Here is a 19,836-nt window from a genome sequence, read left to right as displayed (position 1 = left end):
AACACTGAAGGAGAGGTGCAACTTATTTTATATTAAATGGATTCCACTACAGGGTTTTTCATATATATTTGTTTTGTTTCCAGATTTGATCCACTGCACCAACGAGATGAACGTGAACATTCCCCAACTGGCCGACTCTTTATTCGAGAGGACCACCAACACCAGCTGGGTGGTGGTGTTCAAGTCGCTCATCACCACACACCACCTCATGGTGTACGGCAACGAGGTAAAGCATTCGCTTGCATCATCACCGTCACACTAATCCCCAGAGTTTAACCGCTCTTCTCCTCTCGCAGCGTTTTATCCAGTACTTGGCTTCAAGGAATACACTTTTCAACCTCAGCAATTTTTTGGACAAAAGCGGACTACAAGGTAATGCTTCGAGTGAAAGGTGTTGAATATACTTTTCTTTAGACAAGAAGAATAAAAGCTAATTTATTTTTTGTTGTTTTTCCGCGGCGTGACGTTGAAGGCTACGACATGTCTACGTTCATCAGAAGGTATAGTCGGTACCTGAACGAGAAAGCCGTCTCCTACAGACAGGTCGCCTTCGACTTCACAAAAGTTAAACGAGGGTAAGGCTGAACAAACTGGGAGTCTCTCCTCTGTTTACTGCGGTATTGTCCTAATGCAATCTTGTTCTTCATATCTTGTAGAGATAAACTGGCCAATTACTAAACCAACTTTTGCTTCTATTTCTTAAAATTCAGTCTTTTTATTTTTGTTTCACCAACAATCCACCTCCAAGTAATTTGTCGACTGTGACAATTTAGTAACTTGAATATCAGAATACAAGTCTTATTTTTAATACATTTTAAGTGTCAGTTACATATTGGTTAATTCTAATCTTATTTTATTATCAAGGGGAAGTACCTTAGCTTGTTATCAGTGCTTGCTTACGAAAAGTGAACCAGGAAAGGCCTACACCGCACGCACATGCAAATTTTGTACTTTGCTTGCCTCTACTCAGAGAGGCTGTGATGAGAAAATGAAACAGAAAATTAAGGAAGATCAGTAAGCCAAACTACCAGCATTTGTTAAATGTTTAAAATATGTTAAATTTCCTGTTTACTGTTGCATATTTGTAGATCTGATTTTAACAACAATGATAAAGTTATTAAAGAAATTCCATGTATTTCCCTGGTCCCACTTTATTCAGTCTTATGAATACAAATATATATACAAGGGGTGTTAATCAACACCTTTATCACAATACGATGTATCGATTTGTTTGGATGATACAATGTTTCTCTCAGTCTGTCACGATACGATTTTGTTTAAATTGTGATCGATATGCCATATATGCCAATTCAGTCCAATAATTTTCATACAGCTTTAACAATTTACAAAAACGATTCAAATGTGATTTGAACGTCTTTATTTCTATCTTATTTCAGACATCAACTGCATTCCCACAGTTGATGTCTGAAAAAACAATCACTGATTAATCATTTCAAGAGTAACTTCAGATCCATTCAGGATCCATTCACTTCAAAGATGATGGTCCCCTTTTGAAAATTCACAAGTTTTTTAAGTGATATATGATTGTATATAGATTTAGAAACTTGTCCTGGCTGTGAAATTCACAAAAAAGTAGAATCATCTGTATTAAATTAATATTGTTACTTTCCTAAATTTGATTTCTTTTTTTTATTTTTTGCCTAAAATATTTTTTCCTAAAGACAGACGTGGTGATTTATTTATTTATTGTTGCCAAAATCACTTTCTCATCAAATATCAAAACAGAACGACAGTAGGTTGCAGGAAAAATTATGTTTTTACTTTAATAAACTATAAATTTCCTCCCGATCCCACTAAGGGACAAGGTTGTAAAGAAAATGGATGGATGGATGGAACTATAAATTTCTAAATAAAATGTCACAAGCCCATGTCACTAGATTTTCTTTGCCCATTTCCTAATTATAATAACTAAAAAGCCTTTTGAGGTTTTGGTGTTTTCATTGGAGAAATGGCATGTTCAAATATTTTAGTTTGACTTAAAAGAAACATTATTTTCATTGTTTTCTTTAAATTTGTCTGACATTCTAGACCATTTGTTGCCTCATTAAGTAACTGTGACTCCGCACATCCAAACAGAGTCGATGGCATAATGAGGACCATGAACACAGAGAAGCTGCTCAAGACCATACCCATTATTCAGAACCAGATGGACGCCCTCCTCGACTTTAACGTGAGTTTCTGCTAAAGCCTCGTCAGACTGAAGTTTACAGGTTACGTTGTGTTTTCTAAACTCGCATTTGGCACAGTTTGTGCCTCAGCAAATGGCAGCGCACTGTCTTTTAATAGAAATAGTCTGACTGCCTTTTCTTAGGTCAATGCCAACGAGCTGACTAATGGAGTCATCAATGCAGCCTTCATGCTCCTCTTCAAAGACTCCATCAGGCTCTTTGCTGCTTACAACGAAGGCATCATCAACTTGCTCGGTGAGACCTTAAGCTTTCCCTCCAGCCCCCGCTGTCCGAATGTTTGCACTGGTGTTTCAAAACGCATCGTCTCCTACCCAAACAGAGAAATACTTTGACATGAAGAAGACTCAGTGTAAAGAAGGCTTGGACATTTACAAAAAGTTTCTCACTCGCATGACCCGGATATCGGAGTTCCTCAAAGTAGCCGAGGTAATTCCGCTTCATTTTCACTCCGAAAGCGGTTGCCTTAAATTAGTTCAACTGGTTTATTTATTTTTATCTATTTTTAAACAGCAGGTGGGAATTGATCGAGGCGATATCCCAGACCTCTCACAGGTGAGCAACATCATTTTTTATTTTATTTATTTATTTTTTGAAAAAGCCATGCCTTGCTTTGCTTTTTTTATTTCCAGCTAAGATCATCCCTGTGATTTTAGGTTTTTTTTCGTCTGGCTAGAGCACAGATGTAGATTATACTGAGATGTTAATTAAACAAGACACGTGACTTTAGAGATGCACCGATCAGAATTGTGAGTTGGCGTTTTTGTAAAACGTGGATGTGCTGTAAGAGCTAAAAAGTAAAAAAGCTATTAAAAAAAAGGAGAAAAAAAGATCAAAGTATTTCTTTCTTCTAGTTTTCATAATTGTGGAATAAAATGTAAAACAGGCTCTTATGAACATTATTAATCAAATGCCAAATGGTTAGAGTCGGCATTCTTGGCTGACTTTAGAATCTTTCATTAGCGATTAGCATGAATGCCATGACAAAAACAGTGATTTCCATATGTTTTGCATAGAGCAGGGCTGGGTAAACTTTCCATAAGGTCACATGAGTAACTACGGTTGCCTCTGAGGCTCAAATCCACTAAAATGTGACATGCCATATTGACAACTGAGATCTTGTTAGTATCTTCCTGTTAGTAACTTTTGTCTAGCAAAGCAATTGATATGATTGGTGTAATAGCAATCGGTATGTAGTGGCATAATAAAACAAAAATCTCAGCAACTTTATGATTTAAAATGACAAAATCAGACAAACAATCCCACAAGTCTTCTCAGAACCAGTCCCAATTGGATCTGGTTCTGGTTAGAATATAGTAAAGTCCATGTTTTGTAATTAAAATAGAAATTATTCTCTTCCGTTCACTAGTCAGTTTCTTGGTGCATCTCTAATGATTTTGCATGATTTGTATTTATTTATTTATTTTTTGGCCGCATGTTTTTCCCGAAGGGGACGCTTTCCCTCCTTTTGCTTCCGATCCTCCCTCTGCTCTTCCAACCCGCGTCTGCTTCAGTAAATAAAGGTGTTTTTTTTTTTTTAAGTCCACCCTATAGAACGAGATCGACTGCATATTGACAGCTTTATCTCCAAATTAAAGTTAAAAAAAAAAAACTAAAACCGTATGCTGCTGCATCAATATATCACCCCAAAAGAAGTTGAGTTGAAATGCTTTTTCCCCCTCTGACTGTCACCACCTTTATATTCTGTATTCTCCTCCCTCCTTTATCTTTCCACTTTAGTTCACGGTTTGTGTAAGTACTGTTCTTTCACTCTTCTTCTTCTCTGTTCGTGACTTGCCTCGGTGTTGTCTTTTTGCATGCCTCTGCTCTGACTCGTGTCTCCCACATCGTGGTGAAACGCAGTTGAAGGAAAAAACCCTCGCTGTGGTAAATTCTGCTTTACTCGGGTCGTGTCGTTGAGGCAGCGTAGCTCGTTCTCCTGTTTAAAAAAAAAAAAAAAAAAACTATTGAAAAAAAAAAATGGCTGCCCTGTTGTGCTTTAGACATGGCCGATTCAACAACCGGGTTGTTGAAGGAGCTGTGGTGCAGTCCGTCATCCCACACAGATGTTACTCTCTCATCCCAGAGTAGCTTTTTGACTGGGATGCAGTCATCGATCAGTGGTTGGTGGCTTCCACCCCGGAGCAGGTGTAATTCTCTGAAATTGGCTGACGATTCATTTGTTTCCGATGGTATTTCATGAGGTTTCGTGCTTCCTGCTCCATCGTCGTTGCCCACCACTGCCGTAATGGTGTTGATGTCCGTTCACGTAACATTTTCTGTGTCCAAGCGGTTGCTGACTGTGTTTTTTTTATTTTTCATTTTCCCCTCGTCACGCCAGGCTCCCAGCAGCCTCCTGGAAGCTCTGGAGCAGCATTTGGCCTCTTTAGAAGGGAAGAAAGTCAAAGACTCCACTGCAGCCAGCAGGTACTTTAACTCACCGATGTTGTTGCTGCTTTTTTTTTCTGCGTTTGATCGATAATGCTTGCTCATTGGCTCTGTGTGTCTGGTGTTTTGTTGCTTTTTTTTCTTTCTTGCTTCAGGGCCAGCACTCTATCAAACGCAGTGTCATCATTGGCTAGCACAGGGATGTCTTTCACTAAGGTGGATGAGCGGGAGAAGCAGGCAGCTCTAGAGGAGGAACAGGCCCGACTCAAAGCTCTCAAGGTTTGTGTACAGGTCGAGGTCCACTCCATGAACGCGGCTCATTTGACTGCTTTCTTAAGTTGCGTTACTTTTTTTTAAATTTTTGTCCCAGGAGCAAAGGCTCAAAGAGCTCTCGAAGAGGCCATCTTTTTCCACAACCGATACATCGCCGATCTCCACCACCGGGGGCACCATCAGCACAGCACCAACTATCGACCTCTTCTCCACACCAAGCTGCTCAAACGGGTACTGCTTTCACATAGCCACTAGTTACTTAATTGGCTTATTTAGATTGGACTTTTTTTTTTTTTTTTTGCTTTCTTGCGTCAAGTTTAATAGTTGTGACTCGTAGACACATCTATTGTAACAATGCATTTTGCAACAATGCATTTTGCAACAATGCATTTTGCTGCGCGATAAATTATCTGAATATTTCATTATCTGAAATATTGTCATTTTGAGATCATTTTCAAGTAATTTATTGATAATGACATAACAATGCCAGTTTGCCCACTCAAAGATTAATAAACCCTGATTTTGTAAAGAACACTTTACACTGGAACTGGAAGATATTTTAAATCTAAAATAAAAAAAAAAAGAAAATGGCCAAAAACCATAAATAAAAAGAAATTAAATGTTTCATAAACCATAAATGAAATGGATTATGAAGTCAGTTGACCTTATGCAATTAAAAAAATTTTAATAAAAAAATTATGATGCAATTAATTGATTTATTTCTTGTTGTGACAAGCTTAGAGAATTGAAAATTTCACATGCAGACATGGATAAATGTCTGCATATCTTAAAGTCTATAAATATATTTACCTTTTTAGATATGGTAAGAATATCTCACTGAAAATCTGCCCTAAATTCAAGTATGCAGTGATAGGAAAGAAATCCCGTCTTAAATAATTGTTTTTAACTCGGTAGAGAGCCATTTAAATTGGTTCTGGATAAAGCATATATATCTTTTCTTTGCTCTGCTCTTCTTTAAAACTTCCAAAAATCTATGATGTCCTTTTATTTCTTGGAGCGTAAATATGAGTTGACACTCAGTCCTGTTTCTTTTAGCTGCCAATCCCTAGATCACTAGCTAAAGGGCATGAGGCCAAGACGGTTCCCACACAGTCTGGAAAGTCACAAATAGTTTGAAATTTGACCATTTTCCTTGTCTCAATACTAGAGGTGTGCCGATCGATCGTCCACCAATCATAATCGGCTGATTTCCGTGAAAGTGTATGATCAGTGATCGCCGATCACGGTCTCTTGTTGCCGATCACAAAACCGATCACCTGCATCTCATTTCGCAGCCTGCCTGTGCAGCTGGTCTCCTCTTTCCTTCACTTTGCGCAAACGAGCAGCAACAAATCCTAAGCGATGTGGAACTATAACGCACTGAGTGACTGGGGAAGTTTGCGTGTTGCGGCGGAAAATTGAAGCACGTGGGGTGAAGCAGGTCAAAATGCATCAACACAACGAATCAAATATGGCATAAAAACAATGCCATACTTGACAGAGTTTGGCTACATCGAGGCTCACTGCAGTAAAAAAGACATATGGAGGATCAGATAGCAGGTAAAGCAGCTACAAACTCTCACCCGGATTAGCATGACGGTCAGAAAGCTAAACAAACAACCAGCAAAATTATTTAAATCTTCGAGTTGCGATGTAAGACGCTGGTTCTGATCTCGCTGTTGAACCGCTGCTAGCCGCTACAGGTAGTAATATTTCACAGACGGAGCGCCGCCGCTTCTCCACCTGGTTGTGACTCTCACACCGAACCTCTGCTTAAAGCTGCAGCATCTAACTTAAAAAAATACATTTTACATACGTATTAAAACTTTCGCTGTCCTAACATGAGACAGATAATCTCAGAAAAAATAATCAATCTCCTCGCTCTGCATAATTACTCTGTCTGTTAAAGATAGTATTATCAATAGCAGTACAATTTGCAAAATTTGGAAAAAGTTATTAAAAACAAATTTTTGTCTAAGGTGAATTTATGGTTCCTTTTTCCACATAATGTAACCGGTAGTGCTTTTGATTAAAAAAAATAATAATTACGTGATCGATATTGGCAGGAAAACACCTGATCGGCACATCTCTACTCAATACTTTTATGGAAAAAATTTAACTATTGTAAAATGTAATTTTTTTTTTTCTTTCCCTAGTGTTTCTCCTTATCGCCAGTCTTCCCAGAAACTGAAATCTAATGTTACTTAATAGATGAAAATGTTTACGTTGACTTAAATTTGAATGTCAAACATTAATTTTGATTTATCTCACTCTTTGTTTTAACCCATCACTATTTTTGAATTACCATCTGAAGACAAGCAATTTCAGAGATCAAAAAGTTAAAAAAAAAAATTAAATGAGACTAGCCTCATTTAAATGCTGTGTAAACTGGGATTGATAAACACTCAACAAAAACTGGAATGTAAGCATTTTGCTTAAATATTTTTGGAACCTACAGATCTGACTGCTATTAAAGCTGTTGATGGCAAATGCATTTTCCTGCAGTCTGAATATTCTCTAAACTGCAAAAATATAAAGAAATCTAGTACGTCTGTACGGTTGAAATCCTACCAATCGGGTTTTACTGAGACTGGTTTCCATTCTGTGACGATGCGCATCATTGAACATAGAGCTGGTTAAAGGAGCTTGTTTTCTTACTTATCCCCAGACAGTTATGGTTCAGTAGTGGATTAATAAAACCTTCTGACGTAATGTTTGTTTTTATTTTCTGGACGCAGTGCGGTCAAGATGGAGAGTGACCTTTTTGACCTGCAGCCGAGCTTCCAGCCCTCCATGCAGTCGGCCTCCACAGGCCTCCCAGTGGCCACGGCGTGGGCAGGTAAACCTTTCTTTTGTTTTTCCCCCTTTCTTTTTGTCATCCTCCAACCAACACCGTGGCTCTAGACTTTGGCTCTGCATGCTATCCTTCTCTTGTTGCTGTTGTCTGACTCTGATCTCCACCTCTTCCTCTCCTCTCCACTCTTGTTTCTCTGTCATTTTTTTTCTTCTTCTTTCCTGTGTCTCTCTTCTTTTTTTTTTCTCCCTCTGCCTGCATAGATCCTTTCACCTCTACTGAAGCTGGAGATGATTCCATGCCAAACCTTAACCCTTTCCTGTCAAAACTCGTTGTCGATGCCACTCACTTACCTGTCGTGTCTTCAGACGGTGTTAGCTTTTCCTCTAGGACATCCGGTCATGAAATGTTTGGTGGTAACAACTCATTTTGTTTCTCTTCCAAAGTCTCTCGCCTCTCTCGTTCATATATCTGTAAAATACTTAAGCGCATGATTATCCTGCATGATTGATGTGCTTCTGTAATCTGAATATTTTGTCTGTGCGGATCTTTTTCTCTCTTTATCTTACCAAACTCAGATTGGCCATGGTTTTGTTTTTGTTTAGCAAGTTTTGTGATTTAAAAAAGAAAACCTAGAGCTTTTTTCTATTTAGCCTGTCAGTATTTAGCTAACGTTTAATGGTGATGAAGTAAAAAAAAAAGTTTCAAAGGTAAATCTTTTGAGTTCTTACAAATAATCAATGTTAGAGGTGCAATGCTACATGAATGTATACTAAAACCTTCTGTGTAACTCTTTTCAATTCAGAACACACACAATATGTTGTTTTAAACATGCATTCACGCTGAGGGTTAATGTGCCGAACTCTCTGTTCTCTACTTTACAGTTTCTCATTTAGCAACCTAAGCATAGAGGGGGGAAAAAGTTGAATCACACCAGTGCTTTACATCAGCGTTTTACTCCACACTAAACTTAATTACTAACCCGAAGCGACATCCAGCTGAACGTAAGCGTCAATGCTACAGAGACAAACAGGCTAACGTCCAACTCCAGCCCCAAATGTCATCAGAGTCTTTATAGCAGACGTGCAGCTACGCGCCGGTGGCGTCATGGCAGAACGTTTTGCATTTTGAGGGTTTACACAAGCAGGTGCTATTTTATGGTGCATTCAAGTACAACTCGTACACAAAGGTGTCTTTTAAATCACACGGTGTGAGCACATCCGCAAGAAATTTTAAATTTGTACATTTAAAATTAAGGCCTTAGATGTCTCAAATTTTCAACCAAAAAACAAACAAACAAACAAATAAATACTAATCGTCTTAGATTTTGTCTTCGTATGAGTCATGTGAATTCCATGTAGTTTTTTATTTTTATTTTATTTTTTTCTCGCCAGACTTTTCTGTCAGGCAATCATAGACAACTTCACTGCGTTCTGTGATTCAAAGTGGTTGCAGGTATTGATAACTAGCTGCTAATGTATATTTGCTGACTACCTTGTCAGTTTTTTAAATTTTTTTTTTTTTTTATCACTCATCATGGGTAAAGACTAATTTATTGCTGGTTAGCAGGACGGCGTTGGTTCTCGCCACTGCCCCACTTCTGTTACCCATATGAGTCCTGGTGCAATCTGTGGAAATAAAATATATGTCTAAGTTTGGCACTTTGGGAGTTAAGACTTTAGAAAATGGTATTTAGTTTGAAAACCACAAAGTTGCTCCCAAAAACCACAGACCTTTAAATTTTTCTGCTTCACTTGATGGAAATACAGCAGGATCCCCCAACTGTCCTTGACCCTTAAACTTCTGGTTAAGGGCAGAGGTACCTTTGGCATTACAAATGTATTTAAAAGTCTTAAATTTGACTGATTTGAGAGAGTTTTACTTTTATTTTCAATCCAATATCAGCTCCTTGTTCTTTCTAAGCAACATTTACCATTTCCTGGTAGCTTAATTGTAGTTTAATAATCTTTATTTGTTGACTAAATCAAAGCAGATCTCTGCTCTATTCTGATCACTTTTCCAAATGCAAAAAAATATATATCACCATGAGATTGTCAGAACTACAATCCGGCACCTACAGGAATGAACTAAAATTTTTGTTTGTTCAGAATTTTCCATGTACAAAATTGCAACGTGCATCAGTCGTTCCCCGTCATTCAGACATTTTGCTCCCTGGTTTCTCTTTCTGCCATCTTTACTTGCATTGGTTTTTCTAAACAAAGCCTTGCAAAGCAAGTGGGTTCAGGGTTTGAAAGGAACAACCACAGGTATCTGTCAAGAAACTTTACAAAATGATCACAAAATTATTTGTTTTCAGCAGAATTTGAAGCCAAAATTGAGTGATTGTCATTATGTGCAAAATACTAACTTAATGTTTGTATTAAATTAGACTTTAGTCTAACAGCTTAACAGCATTTTCAAATATGAATCACGCCATCTTTTAAATGTTTTCCACACAGCAGAGCGATTGACCCTTGACTTTTGGAACGGTTGTATCAAAGTGCAGCTGACTGTAAAATCTGCCATCATGTCTTCTGTGCAGTTAGCTTTCAGCTACAGTTTGGTGTTGCTTTGTAGTGCTCAGATACTGTTGAGCTTTTAAGTTGAAACCTGTTCTTACACTATTTTTGATTCTCCAGATCGTTACAATCCCTTTACTGACACAAACTCATCAGTTTCAACCAATTACAAACGCACAGTGCGGATAGAGCACTCCATCTCAGGTACTACGACGGCTCAAAGCCTTGACCTATGTTTGCTGGCAAACATAGACTCCTGTCCACAAATACCCAGAGCCATTATTTTAATACCTCTAGCAGATTTATTAGAATTAAAGGAAGAGTTTTACATTTTGGGATTTAAAAAAAATGTTTTTAGTGTGTACTTTTGTTACTACTAAACGTGTAAAAGTAGTAACATCGCCAGACCAGATCATCAGCTTTTTATTTGCCAATATCTTTTGAGTTGGAGAAAAAATTGTAATTGCATCGAGCCAGATGTCACATGATCATCTTTTGATGGAACCTTTTTAATATAAAGATGTTTTAGCTAAACATTAATTAGCTTTTTTTCCGCACTATAGGGCGCACCGGATTATAAGGCGCACCTTCAATGAATGGCCTATTTTAAAACTTTTTTCATATATAAGACGCACCGCATTATAAGGCGCATAGAATAGACGCTACAGTAGAGGCTGGAGTTACTTTATGCATCCACTAGATGGAGCTGCACTAAGGGGAATGTCAACAAAACAGTCCGACTCCGGTCGGCGAAGAGAGCCTTGTGCGACTGGGCCGGGGTGTGGCGGGACAATGGTCACCCTTCTCCGTTCGCGCACAGCATGTTCGTGGAGAACGTGGTGCTAAATGACCTGCAGACGACCTGATTCTAGACGGTCGATAGGTGAATAGGTTAGTCAAACTTTATTAATAGATTACAAACCAGCGTTCTGACAACTATCCCAGCATGCACCGCGCGCTTCTTCTTCTATGGGCGAAAATGAAGTCGGCGGCAGCTTACCGTAGTTGCTAGACCTGTTGTGGCTCAATATTGGTCCATAAGGCGCACCGGGTTATAAGGCGCACTGTCGGCTTTTGAGGAAATTGAAGGTTTTTAGGTGGGACTTATAGTGCGGAAAATACGGTACGTCCAAAATAAACATGTGTACATTTTACAAACTGTCTTATAACAGTTTCTATAATAAAGCCGTAAATTTGTCTGAACGCATGTAAACTGGTTTACAATATTAAGAGCTGTGCGAAATCTTGATTTAAAAAAAAAACAAAAACATTTAATTTGGACAAATGACTGGGTTTAAAAAGACAAGTTTAACGTATTCAGTGTGAAGTGTTAAGATTAGGGCTGCAACGATCAGTTATTTTAGTAATCGATTACTCTGTCAATTTTATTCTAATCGATTAATTAAAAATGACACATTTTGCAGTTTTCATTTAACCACTTAAACCTTTTTTTTAAACATCAGAAAATGATACAAATAAACTGATGATGCAATTCCTTTTTTAAATAAGAAATTAAACATTTTATTGCCTAAAGTTGTAACATTTCATTTGTGGCAAAAGATGCATCTGCAACAAAAACATGCTTCTAACATGTGGAAAGCTCAGCCTTTTCTGATGGAATTAACGTCAAAACAGTGCAGGGCTGATTTGTTTAATTTCTCATTTAATCGATTAATAATTAGAAAGCAAAAGGTGCTTAATAGGACTTTTTTTTTTAATGGAATTTAGACAAGATGAAGTTTTGTTTTTTTCTTTGTCTTAAATGCAAAACGTATGTATTGCATAGCTTTGACTTAGTTATTGCTCTGACTGTGTTCTTCTTTCAGCAAATGACCTTTTTTCCCCTAATCGCTATACTCTGGTTAACGATTAATCGTTTGTTACATTATTTAATGGCTATTTCAACAATCGATTAATCACAATTTACTAATTTCAGCCCCTATTAGAGTAGCGTTTTAGTATGATTTTAAAATTTTTTTTGAAAACGTAGCGGGCCTGATGAGCTGGTCTGGGTTGATCTGTAATATATTAAATTCTTATCCAACGTTTCACAAGATTGATTCCCAAAATGCTCCAACTTTACCTTTAATCCCTTGTGGGTTGCTACATTTTTATGCTGTAATGTTTTACTTTAACAGATCTACTGAGATTACATGAAAAACCTTTATGAATAAAATAGATATGTGTAAATGTATCTAAATACAAGCACTTTTTTCTTGCTTTCTGTATTGCTGCTGTCAGTCCTTACCTGTTTCTGACCTGTCCTTGGAATGCTTTTCTTCCTCTTTTCTTTTTCTTCCCGTTTTCTTTGCCGTTTATCCGGCTGCTTCACGCGGCCTTTCAGACTCCTTCTGTGGTCCGGTGTCCGTTGCTCAACACCTCCCACACCAGGCTCCCTTCCCCACTGAGCCCTCTACTGTAGCAGGTCTATTCAGAGGTAGAGTATGCTAGGCTCGCTCTCCAGCAGATCACATCTCATTTTCTGCTCTGCTTAAGGAATCCTGCTACTGTGCAGTTTGGGAATCTAGTTCGGAAATGCTGTAACTTTGTCAGTGAGCGTTCTCGTCTCTTTTCCGAAGGATACTCAACGCCTCAAGCCCCTCCACAACCGCCAGCAGGGGCCCTACAGGTGGACTTTGAGTCGGTTTTTGGAAACAAAGCTGCCGGCAGCGGGAGCCTCAACTCTGATGGTGATGATTTAATTTCATGGAACTGAATCTTGCTTAATGTAGCACAGTAGTGTGTTATGTTTAAATAAAAAACAAAAAAAAAAACATGAATTTTGAAAAAACAAAACAAATGAAGCAATACTATACGTTTATTTTCCCTGTCAGATCTTACCGGAGGCATCCTGAAGCCGACTCTCGCCGGCTCCAACCAGCTGTCCAATCAGCAGCCCGAGAAGCTGGTGTCAGACGACCTTGACTCTTCCCTGGCCAACCTTGTCGGCAGTGAGTGCAGCACTTTATATTCATCTGCGCTAATGAACATGCATCTTCATTAAGACGCACACAAAAAATGACCGAAATTGTTCCACTAACCACTGCTTGACGAATGTTGCTTTCCAGATCTGGGCATCGGAAACGGAACGATGAAGAAGTAAGTGACGGTTGATTGGCTGATTGGTGGATGGGGGCGTCGTGCACATTTTCAGTTCTGTGCCGCCAGCTGCTGCTGACGCCAGCTCTGTTGATCCGCAGTGACATCCACTGGAGCCAGCCGGGGGAGAAGAGGATGACCGGCGGCACCAACTGGCAACCCAAGGCGGCGCCCAGCACGACCTGGAACCCTGTCTCCATGGTGACACAGATGTGCACGTTTAATTATGTTTATATCGGCTATAGTTTTTCCTTCAAACCTGAATTTTTTAAAAATTTCAAGTCTTATTGAGAGCTCAAAAAAAAAAATCCTCTACAATTTTAAAAGCTGAGATTTTTACATACAAGCTGTTTCAGAGACGACCAGCAAAGCAAAAGTTTTCACACCCCGTCACAGTATTTCCCTTTTTGAGAGGTTACAGACACAAACCTCCAGTATTTTATTTTTATGTGATAGAGCAACACTTTTTTTTTATGTTTATTTTTTAAAGAAATTGACTAAAGTTTTAAAAATCTGAAAAGTGTGGCATGCATTTGTTTGGGCCTTGTGCCTCAGTACTCTGTAGAACCACCAAATTTTGCAGAGGAATAAACTGAAATTTTGCTCATTCTTTGCAAACCAGCTCAAACTACCATGATTAGGGCTGCATCCAATGATTGTTTTAATTATCAATCAGATAAAAAAATTAAATAAAAAAATTATTTAATTCCTTTTAATATAATAAAATAACATTTATTATTGCCTAAAATGCAGTAAGGTAGTTTGGTGAACTGTGAGGCTATAACTTTGCCACTCGCCTTGTTTAAGACATGTTTACAGACAAAAGTGTTTTCCATCTTAAATGCCACATTTGTTTAAATATTGTACAGTTTGGCTTAATAACTGTGAATGTTTATTTTTCAACAAATGGTCTTTCATTTGAGTCTGCATACCCAAGTTAATGATGAATTGATTACTATATTATTTGACAATTATTTCAATAACCGATTCATCAGGATTAATCGCTTCAGCCGTAACAAATATGCTTTGATTTAATCCATTTCACTACATCTTTAGCTGATAAAGGTTTATTGTGGGTTTTCTCTGATCCATAGAAGTTCAAATTTTTACATACAGACTCAAGTATGTAAACAGAATAAATAAATTATGTAAAGCGTTTGTCCTGCAACTCTCTGGAGGTTTTGCTATAAAGTTTCCTCAAACTGTTTCTCTCCCACCAGCCGCCGTCAGTCATGGCCTTCCCCGCCACCACTCCCACAAGCATGATGGGATACAGCATGGTGAGTCCTCCGCTCAGCTGCTGCTTCCACTCTGAAGACCACAGAAAAGTTCCACAAATAATTTTCCCTTTTCGTGCAACAATTTGTTTTATGATGGTTAAGCAGCTTGACAGATTTTAAATTACAGATATTTATGATCAGACTTTTTATCAAAGACATTATAACAGAACACATTATTATTATTATTATTATTATTATTTCATAAGCCTAAATTTGGACAGCTTTATTTACAGGTAAAATCTGATATTTTCATACACCTCATAAAAAGACATTTTTTTCTCACCGTCTGAAGTTAAATCAGACTTAGCTTTTCTTGTTTTGAGTCATTCAAAATTACTACATTTACTATATTTAGCTAAATATTTGCTAAATATTTAGCAAATATTTTTATTTGCTAAATACCAGAGATGTTAAGAGTGGCTCAAGGACTTATTCATGTTTTTACTTGTATTTTGAACATTAAACAAATTGAAATCAGGGGATTTTAGTGTGTTGTTCTCTGAACCAGTCAGATGTATAGAGTATGAGAGAAAATTAACTTTTTGATAATGTTTAATTTATTGTGATGCACCTAAGCAACAGTTTTGCCTCTTTAGCATTTTATTTTTTATTCCTACTGAACAGGAAACATTCCTCAATAGGAGGGGAGGCAGAGTAGGGATCGCAAAACACTTTTTATTTATTTATTTATTTTTTCAGAATTGTTCCTATTTTTTGCAAACTAAATGAAACACCTGACCCGACTCTGTGTGCAACCCTCCGCAGCCTCCACAAATGGGCTCCATGGGGATGATGAATCCGCCCACCATGATGTACACCCAGCCTGTCATGAGGCCACCCAACCCCTTTGGCTCGGTGTCCAGCGCTCAGGTGGGTCCATGCGTCATCAGGACGGGGTGGCGGCGGGGGTAAAGGGGGCGTGGCCATTGTTTAGCGTTGTGTCCCACGGTTAGTCACTGTGAAAGCTTTGTTGTCGGTGTGAATACCGCTGAAGATGATGACAGTTTTAAGAAAAAAAAAAAAACAAAGAAAGAAAACCTTCACTCTCTGGAGCTGAAAGCAACAAAACAAAAACTGTAAATCATCATCTCTTGTTTTGACTTCCTGTTTCAAAACGGCTCCTTTTTTATTATTATTTATTAACCCATCAATCATACTTCACAGCCTCTCCAACTAATCTCATCCCTACTTCAGTCTCTGTACTGACTCTGACTTGTCCTCTGGTCCTCCTACTTCCTCTGTTAGCCCTCTGCAGCCTCTAGTCCTTCCAGCCAGAGTCCTCTCCGAGCCCCTGGACAGGACCCGTTTGCACACCTCTCTCTCAAGGATTTCTTGTAGAGCATCTCTTTAGGTACATCATGCTGTTTGCTTGCTCAGGCACCTGCATGCGTTGTCTGTCCGGCGCTGATGCACGTTTGCTTTTTTCGCTAACTTTTAAGCCCCTTGATGTCCTTGCCAGTGGATCACGCACTACATGTTGATTTTTTTTCTTTTCTTTTTATTTTGCTTGGATGTCATGCTTGTGTTGTCAGATAGAGACCAACTCATTTTGGTTCTTCGTTCCTCCATTCTCCGTTGCTCAGACCTGTTTTTTTTCTGCCTTGCAGCTGTTGCTAAATTTAATTGTTGGCCGTTTGCTAAGCTTTGTCTCCTTCGAAGTAAATCTGAGGGCTGACACGATTAATCGTGACAAATCGAATATTGAAACAATCAACTAATTTAGTTTTTTTTATTTAGTAATTGATTAATCGTTAAGTGGACTAAAAAAAAGGCAATTTGCTGAAAGAACAACATTCTAGGAAGAGTAGTTAAAAAAAAAAAGTTACAAAAATATAAACGTTTTGCATTTAAGATGAAGAAAAAACTTGTCTGTAAATATGTTTTACCCAAAACTCAAGTGGCAGCTTTAGCTTCACCTGCTTCAAATTCTGTAACAAGAGGAACAAAAAGAAATCTCCTATTAGGCACATTTTGCTTATTATTAGTCAGTCAGTTTATCCTAAAATGGTCACCAGATCAGCTCTACACTGTAATAAATAAGTAGAGCATAATTTGAGCTTTTCACCCGTTAGATTTTTTTAAATTTTAGCTACAGATGTACGCTTTGCTTCAAATGTGCAGTAAAAGAATGCTATGTTAATTCATCTTTGGAAATAAAATGTGTATTTTCGCATTTAAAAGAATTATTTGTTCATTCGCATTTTTTATCGTATTTATAATATTCTGTAAAAAAAAAAAAATCTGCAGAATGTGCCACAGGTGAAGTTAAAAACTTTTTATTATTATTGCAATAATAATAATAATAATAATAATAATAATAAATATTATTATTATTACAATAATTGAATGGGGAAAATGAGTTTCCCCATTTAATAGAAAACTGCAGTCGGTGTATCTGCAGAGACAATTTTGTCGTTTTCTTGTTCCTCAAATAAACTTGGCTAATTTATAAAAAGAATATTGTGATTCAATAATTTGCTTCTGAATTGACAATATTTTCCTAACGTTTTTACTGAAAAATTGTTTTTAACATGAATTTAGAAACCACATTTGCAGTTGCATGTTTGTGTCATGGTAACATCGTGTGGTTGTGGTTTTGTTTTTGCTTTATAACTCAAAGGTGCTCAAATCAACCCTGTAACTCGACGACCTCATTAGTAAAACATATGCGCTTCATTAAGGCTGCAAATTCACAATTTGCTACACATCTTTGTTGACCTCAGTTTGGTATAAAAAACAAAACAAAAAAAAAACATGAAAATGAGGGAAAAGCTTAGCAAACTTCAGCTAAACTGATCATTTCTGTTTTTATTATTCTGATACGACCCTCTGCTTTTCTTGCAGATGCAGTTCATGTAATTTGAAGGAAGTGTCTCTCAGAAGATGAAGCACTTAGCTGCAAAACTTTGTCCTCGTTGCAGTCGAACTCTTCAGAGAAGCATCACCCCCGCCCCCTCCCCATTTTCCCCCTGAACCCCCCACCCACAGACAACACAGACACGTCAAGAATCCGATGGCGCACCGACTGTCGGAAACCATGGTAACCACGTCCGCGCGATGTCTGGCAGAAACTCAAATCCCCTGTTTTTTTTTTTGTTTTTTTTTTGTTCTGTAACAACTCGCCCGACGCGCCGAGTGGTGCTGCTTTCTAACCCCGCCCCCCCTTCTCCTCTCTAAGGATAGCTTGGGTTGCTCGGAAACGTGATCGGTCGGACGTCGAGGGCTTTTGATGATGTACAGCGGTGGGTGAAACGGGGATGGTGTGGGGGGAGTGAAAGGTAAAAATGATTGCCGTTCTTCCCTTTCTCAATCCTATCATCAGTCATCCAGACCTCCCCCCTCCCGCCCCCCCTTGCAGTTATTTAACCGTCACTAAGTAGTGATGCTAACAACGTTTACACCTGTTTAGTTCTTGTCTTTTTTACCGTGTTTACAGTAGACATTCCTTGTGTGTTGTTTGTATTTATTTATGATTATTGGTTTAAGATCGGGGCGTGGGGAGGGGCCTTGAGAGGGGCGGGGGGGGGATTAATGTAAAATCTACAGTAAGACGAACACACGTGGGAGTGCTTCAGCATTAAAACAAAGGATTTCAGACTATCATTAAGAGGTAGAGATGGAAAAAAATAGATATTATATAAATTACACCTATTAAGCGGAATGATAGAGCACTAAATATTCTTGAGTTTTGTGTTAAGGACTTTTTTTTGTTTTTTACTAGATGAAAGATTTCACGATCTCCATTGTACTTACAGCGCAGGGTTGGGCGGGGGGCGGGACTTAGAGTATGAGTCAGTTAACAGTATATAGCGTGCCTAGGGTTTTTTTTTTTTTTTTTTTATTGTTTCGCAACAGATCTGGGGAAAAAAAATAAATAAATACACCACTTCATCCACAAAATCTGAGGGGCGGCACTGGGGTGGTGGGCTCCATTTGCTTTAAGCTTGGCATGCCGTTGACTCACTGACTGTAATCAAGGCTGCCTTTACTCTGAATGTGAACGAGTTGTCTTCATGTTGCACACATCTTTCCATGCTGCAGTTTCTCAGAGAGAGATGGAGTGGGGTCACTATGTGGGGGGGGCGGGTTAGCGGGTAGGCAAGCCGGCTGATTAGATTGTCGTCACAGTGATAAAAATAATAATAAAAAAAAGGGTTTGGTGTAAATTAGCTGTACAAAAGAGTGAGAGTGGAGCGGGGTCGTAGAGCAGAGCAGCACTGTTGATCGGTGCCACGTTGTACATAAACACTCGACTGTTCTTTGAGCGCACAAGGTGAAAGATGTATGAAATATGAAAGCAATTCAATCAAATTTGACTCTACCTAAGTTTGATTCAGGATATTCTCTGCGTTTGTCTCCGCAGATATTTTCTTTATGTAATTAGATCGTGTAGCAGACAATGTCTTTTTTTTTTCTTTTCTTTCTTTTTCAAATAAAGAGCAGCTTCCACAAACGTCGGTGTGTGATTCTCTCGTTCTTAATGTTTGGTAGATCAGGGATTCCCAAAGAGCGTTGGCTTCTGACCCTGTTTGGGAAACCCGCAGACTATATATGTGAGGAAACATCGATTTTTAGAATGTTATGTTCACTATTCAATCATTATTGGAGCCATTTAGCATTAATGCTGCCTCATACATTCTGATTTTAGTTGACTGTTACTTTTTTGGTGGAAAACTTTCAGGTAACGTATTACGACTTTATTACCAGATAATGCATTTTTTCATTACATGTAGTATTTTAACTACTTCTGGTGAATTAGGATTTGTCACTGCACATGTATAAGATGTTTAAAGAATCTGTACACAATGTGTATCACTTTCTGGAATGGGTGACACAATACATTGATATTCACATTTTGTTGATGTACCTGCATAGAACAAGCGCTTAGTCAGCTTCCAGTCTGCAAATGCCCTTTTTTCAAGGCCACGTGCAAAAAGTTGCAAGTGCCCTTGCAACTTTTTTCCATTTTGACTCATAACAACTAACTCCAATGTATTATCCTAGGATTTATGTGAAAAACAACACAATTATTTTTCAGTAAGCTGAAGCTGATTTTCCTGTTTACATCCATTTCACCCCCTTTCTCATGTTTTTTAATTGAAGATTGTATACTCACTATTTTGTAACATGATTAAATGCTACAAATCTTTTAAGATTGAATCTTTTCTCAAAAAATTGAAAGAATATTAACATTGTTCTAGTATCTAATGTGTCTTTTTTGTTTGTTTTTTTTACAGAGCTTTTCTCTAGTTTGAGTAAAACAAGCAGATCATTTA

At 38.1% G+C, this 19,836-nt stretch overlaps 1 protein-coding gene across 10 annotated transcripts in view; it reads left to right on the top strand.

The window, feature by feature from the left end:
• picalmb (phosphatidylinositol binding clathrin assembly protein b) overlaps nt 1-18,834 on the top strand; it is a 30,265-nt gene extending 11,431 nt beyond the window's left edge. Inside the window, exons 2-24 of one of the 10 annotated variants that reach the window (XM_017308144.1) lie at nt 84-226; nt 297-372; nt 473-575; nt 2,098-2,191; nt 2,333-2,444; nt 2,530-2,636; nt 2,721-2,762; nt 3,948-3,959; nt 4,549-4,634; nt 4,751-4,874; nt 4,969-5,099; nt 7,607-7,707; nt 7,926-8,078; nt 10,302-10,385; nt 12,526-12,618; nt 12,761-12,871; nt 13,016-13,132; nt 13,250-13,280; nt 13,382-13,481; nt 14,501-14,560; nt 15,326-15,430; nt 15,806-15,911; nt 17,405-18,834. In XM_017308144.1, the coding sequence (XP_017163633.1) occupies nt 84-226; nt 297-372; nt 473-575; nt 2,098-2,191; nt 2,333-2,444; nt 2,530-2,636; nt 2,721-2,762; nt 3,948-3,959; nt 4,549-4,634; nt 4,751-4,874; nt 4,969-5,099; nt 7,607-7,707; nt 7,926-8,078; nt 10,302-10,385; nt 12,526-12,618; nt 12,761-12,871; nt 13,016-13,132; nt 13,250-13,280; nt 13,382-13,481; nt 14,501-14,560; nt 15,326-15,430; nt 15,806-15,898 (2,078 nt within the window). In that variant the 3' untranslated portion in view covers nt 15,899-15,911; nt 17,405-18,834. Of the gene's footprint in view, nt 1-83; nt 227-296; nt 373-472; nt 576-2,097; nt 2,192-2,332; nt 2,445-2,529; nt 2,637-2,720; nt 2,763-3,947; nt 3,960-4,548; nt 4,635-4,750; nt 4,875-4,965; nt 5,100-7,606; nt 7,708-7,925; nt 8,079-10,301; nt 10,386-12,525; nt 12,619-12,760; nt 12,872-13,015; nt 13,133-13,249; nt 13,281-13,381; nt 13,482-14,500; nt 14,561-15,325; nt 15,431-15,805; nt 15,912-17,404 lie in introns of all 10 variants that reach the window. The other 9 variants (XM_008425026.2, XM_017308146.1, XM_017308147.1 and 6 more) reach the window with 9 other exon arrangements.
• Nucleotides 18,835-19,836: the final 1,002 nt, after the last annotated feature.

This window comes from Poecilia reticulata, linkage group LG13 (assembly GCF_000633615.1).
Source record: "Poecilia reticulata strain Guanapo linkage group LG13, Guppy_female_1.0+MT, whole genome shotgun sequence".
NCBI lineage: Eukaryota > Metazoa > Chordata > Actinopteri > Cyprinodontiformes > Poeciliidae > Poecilia > Poecilia reticulata.
This window is presented reverse-complemented; position numbering and strand designations above follow the sequence as displayed.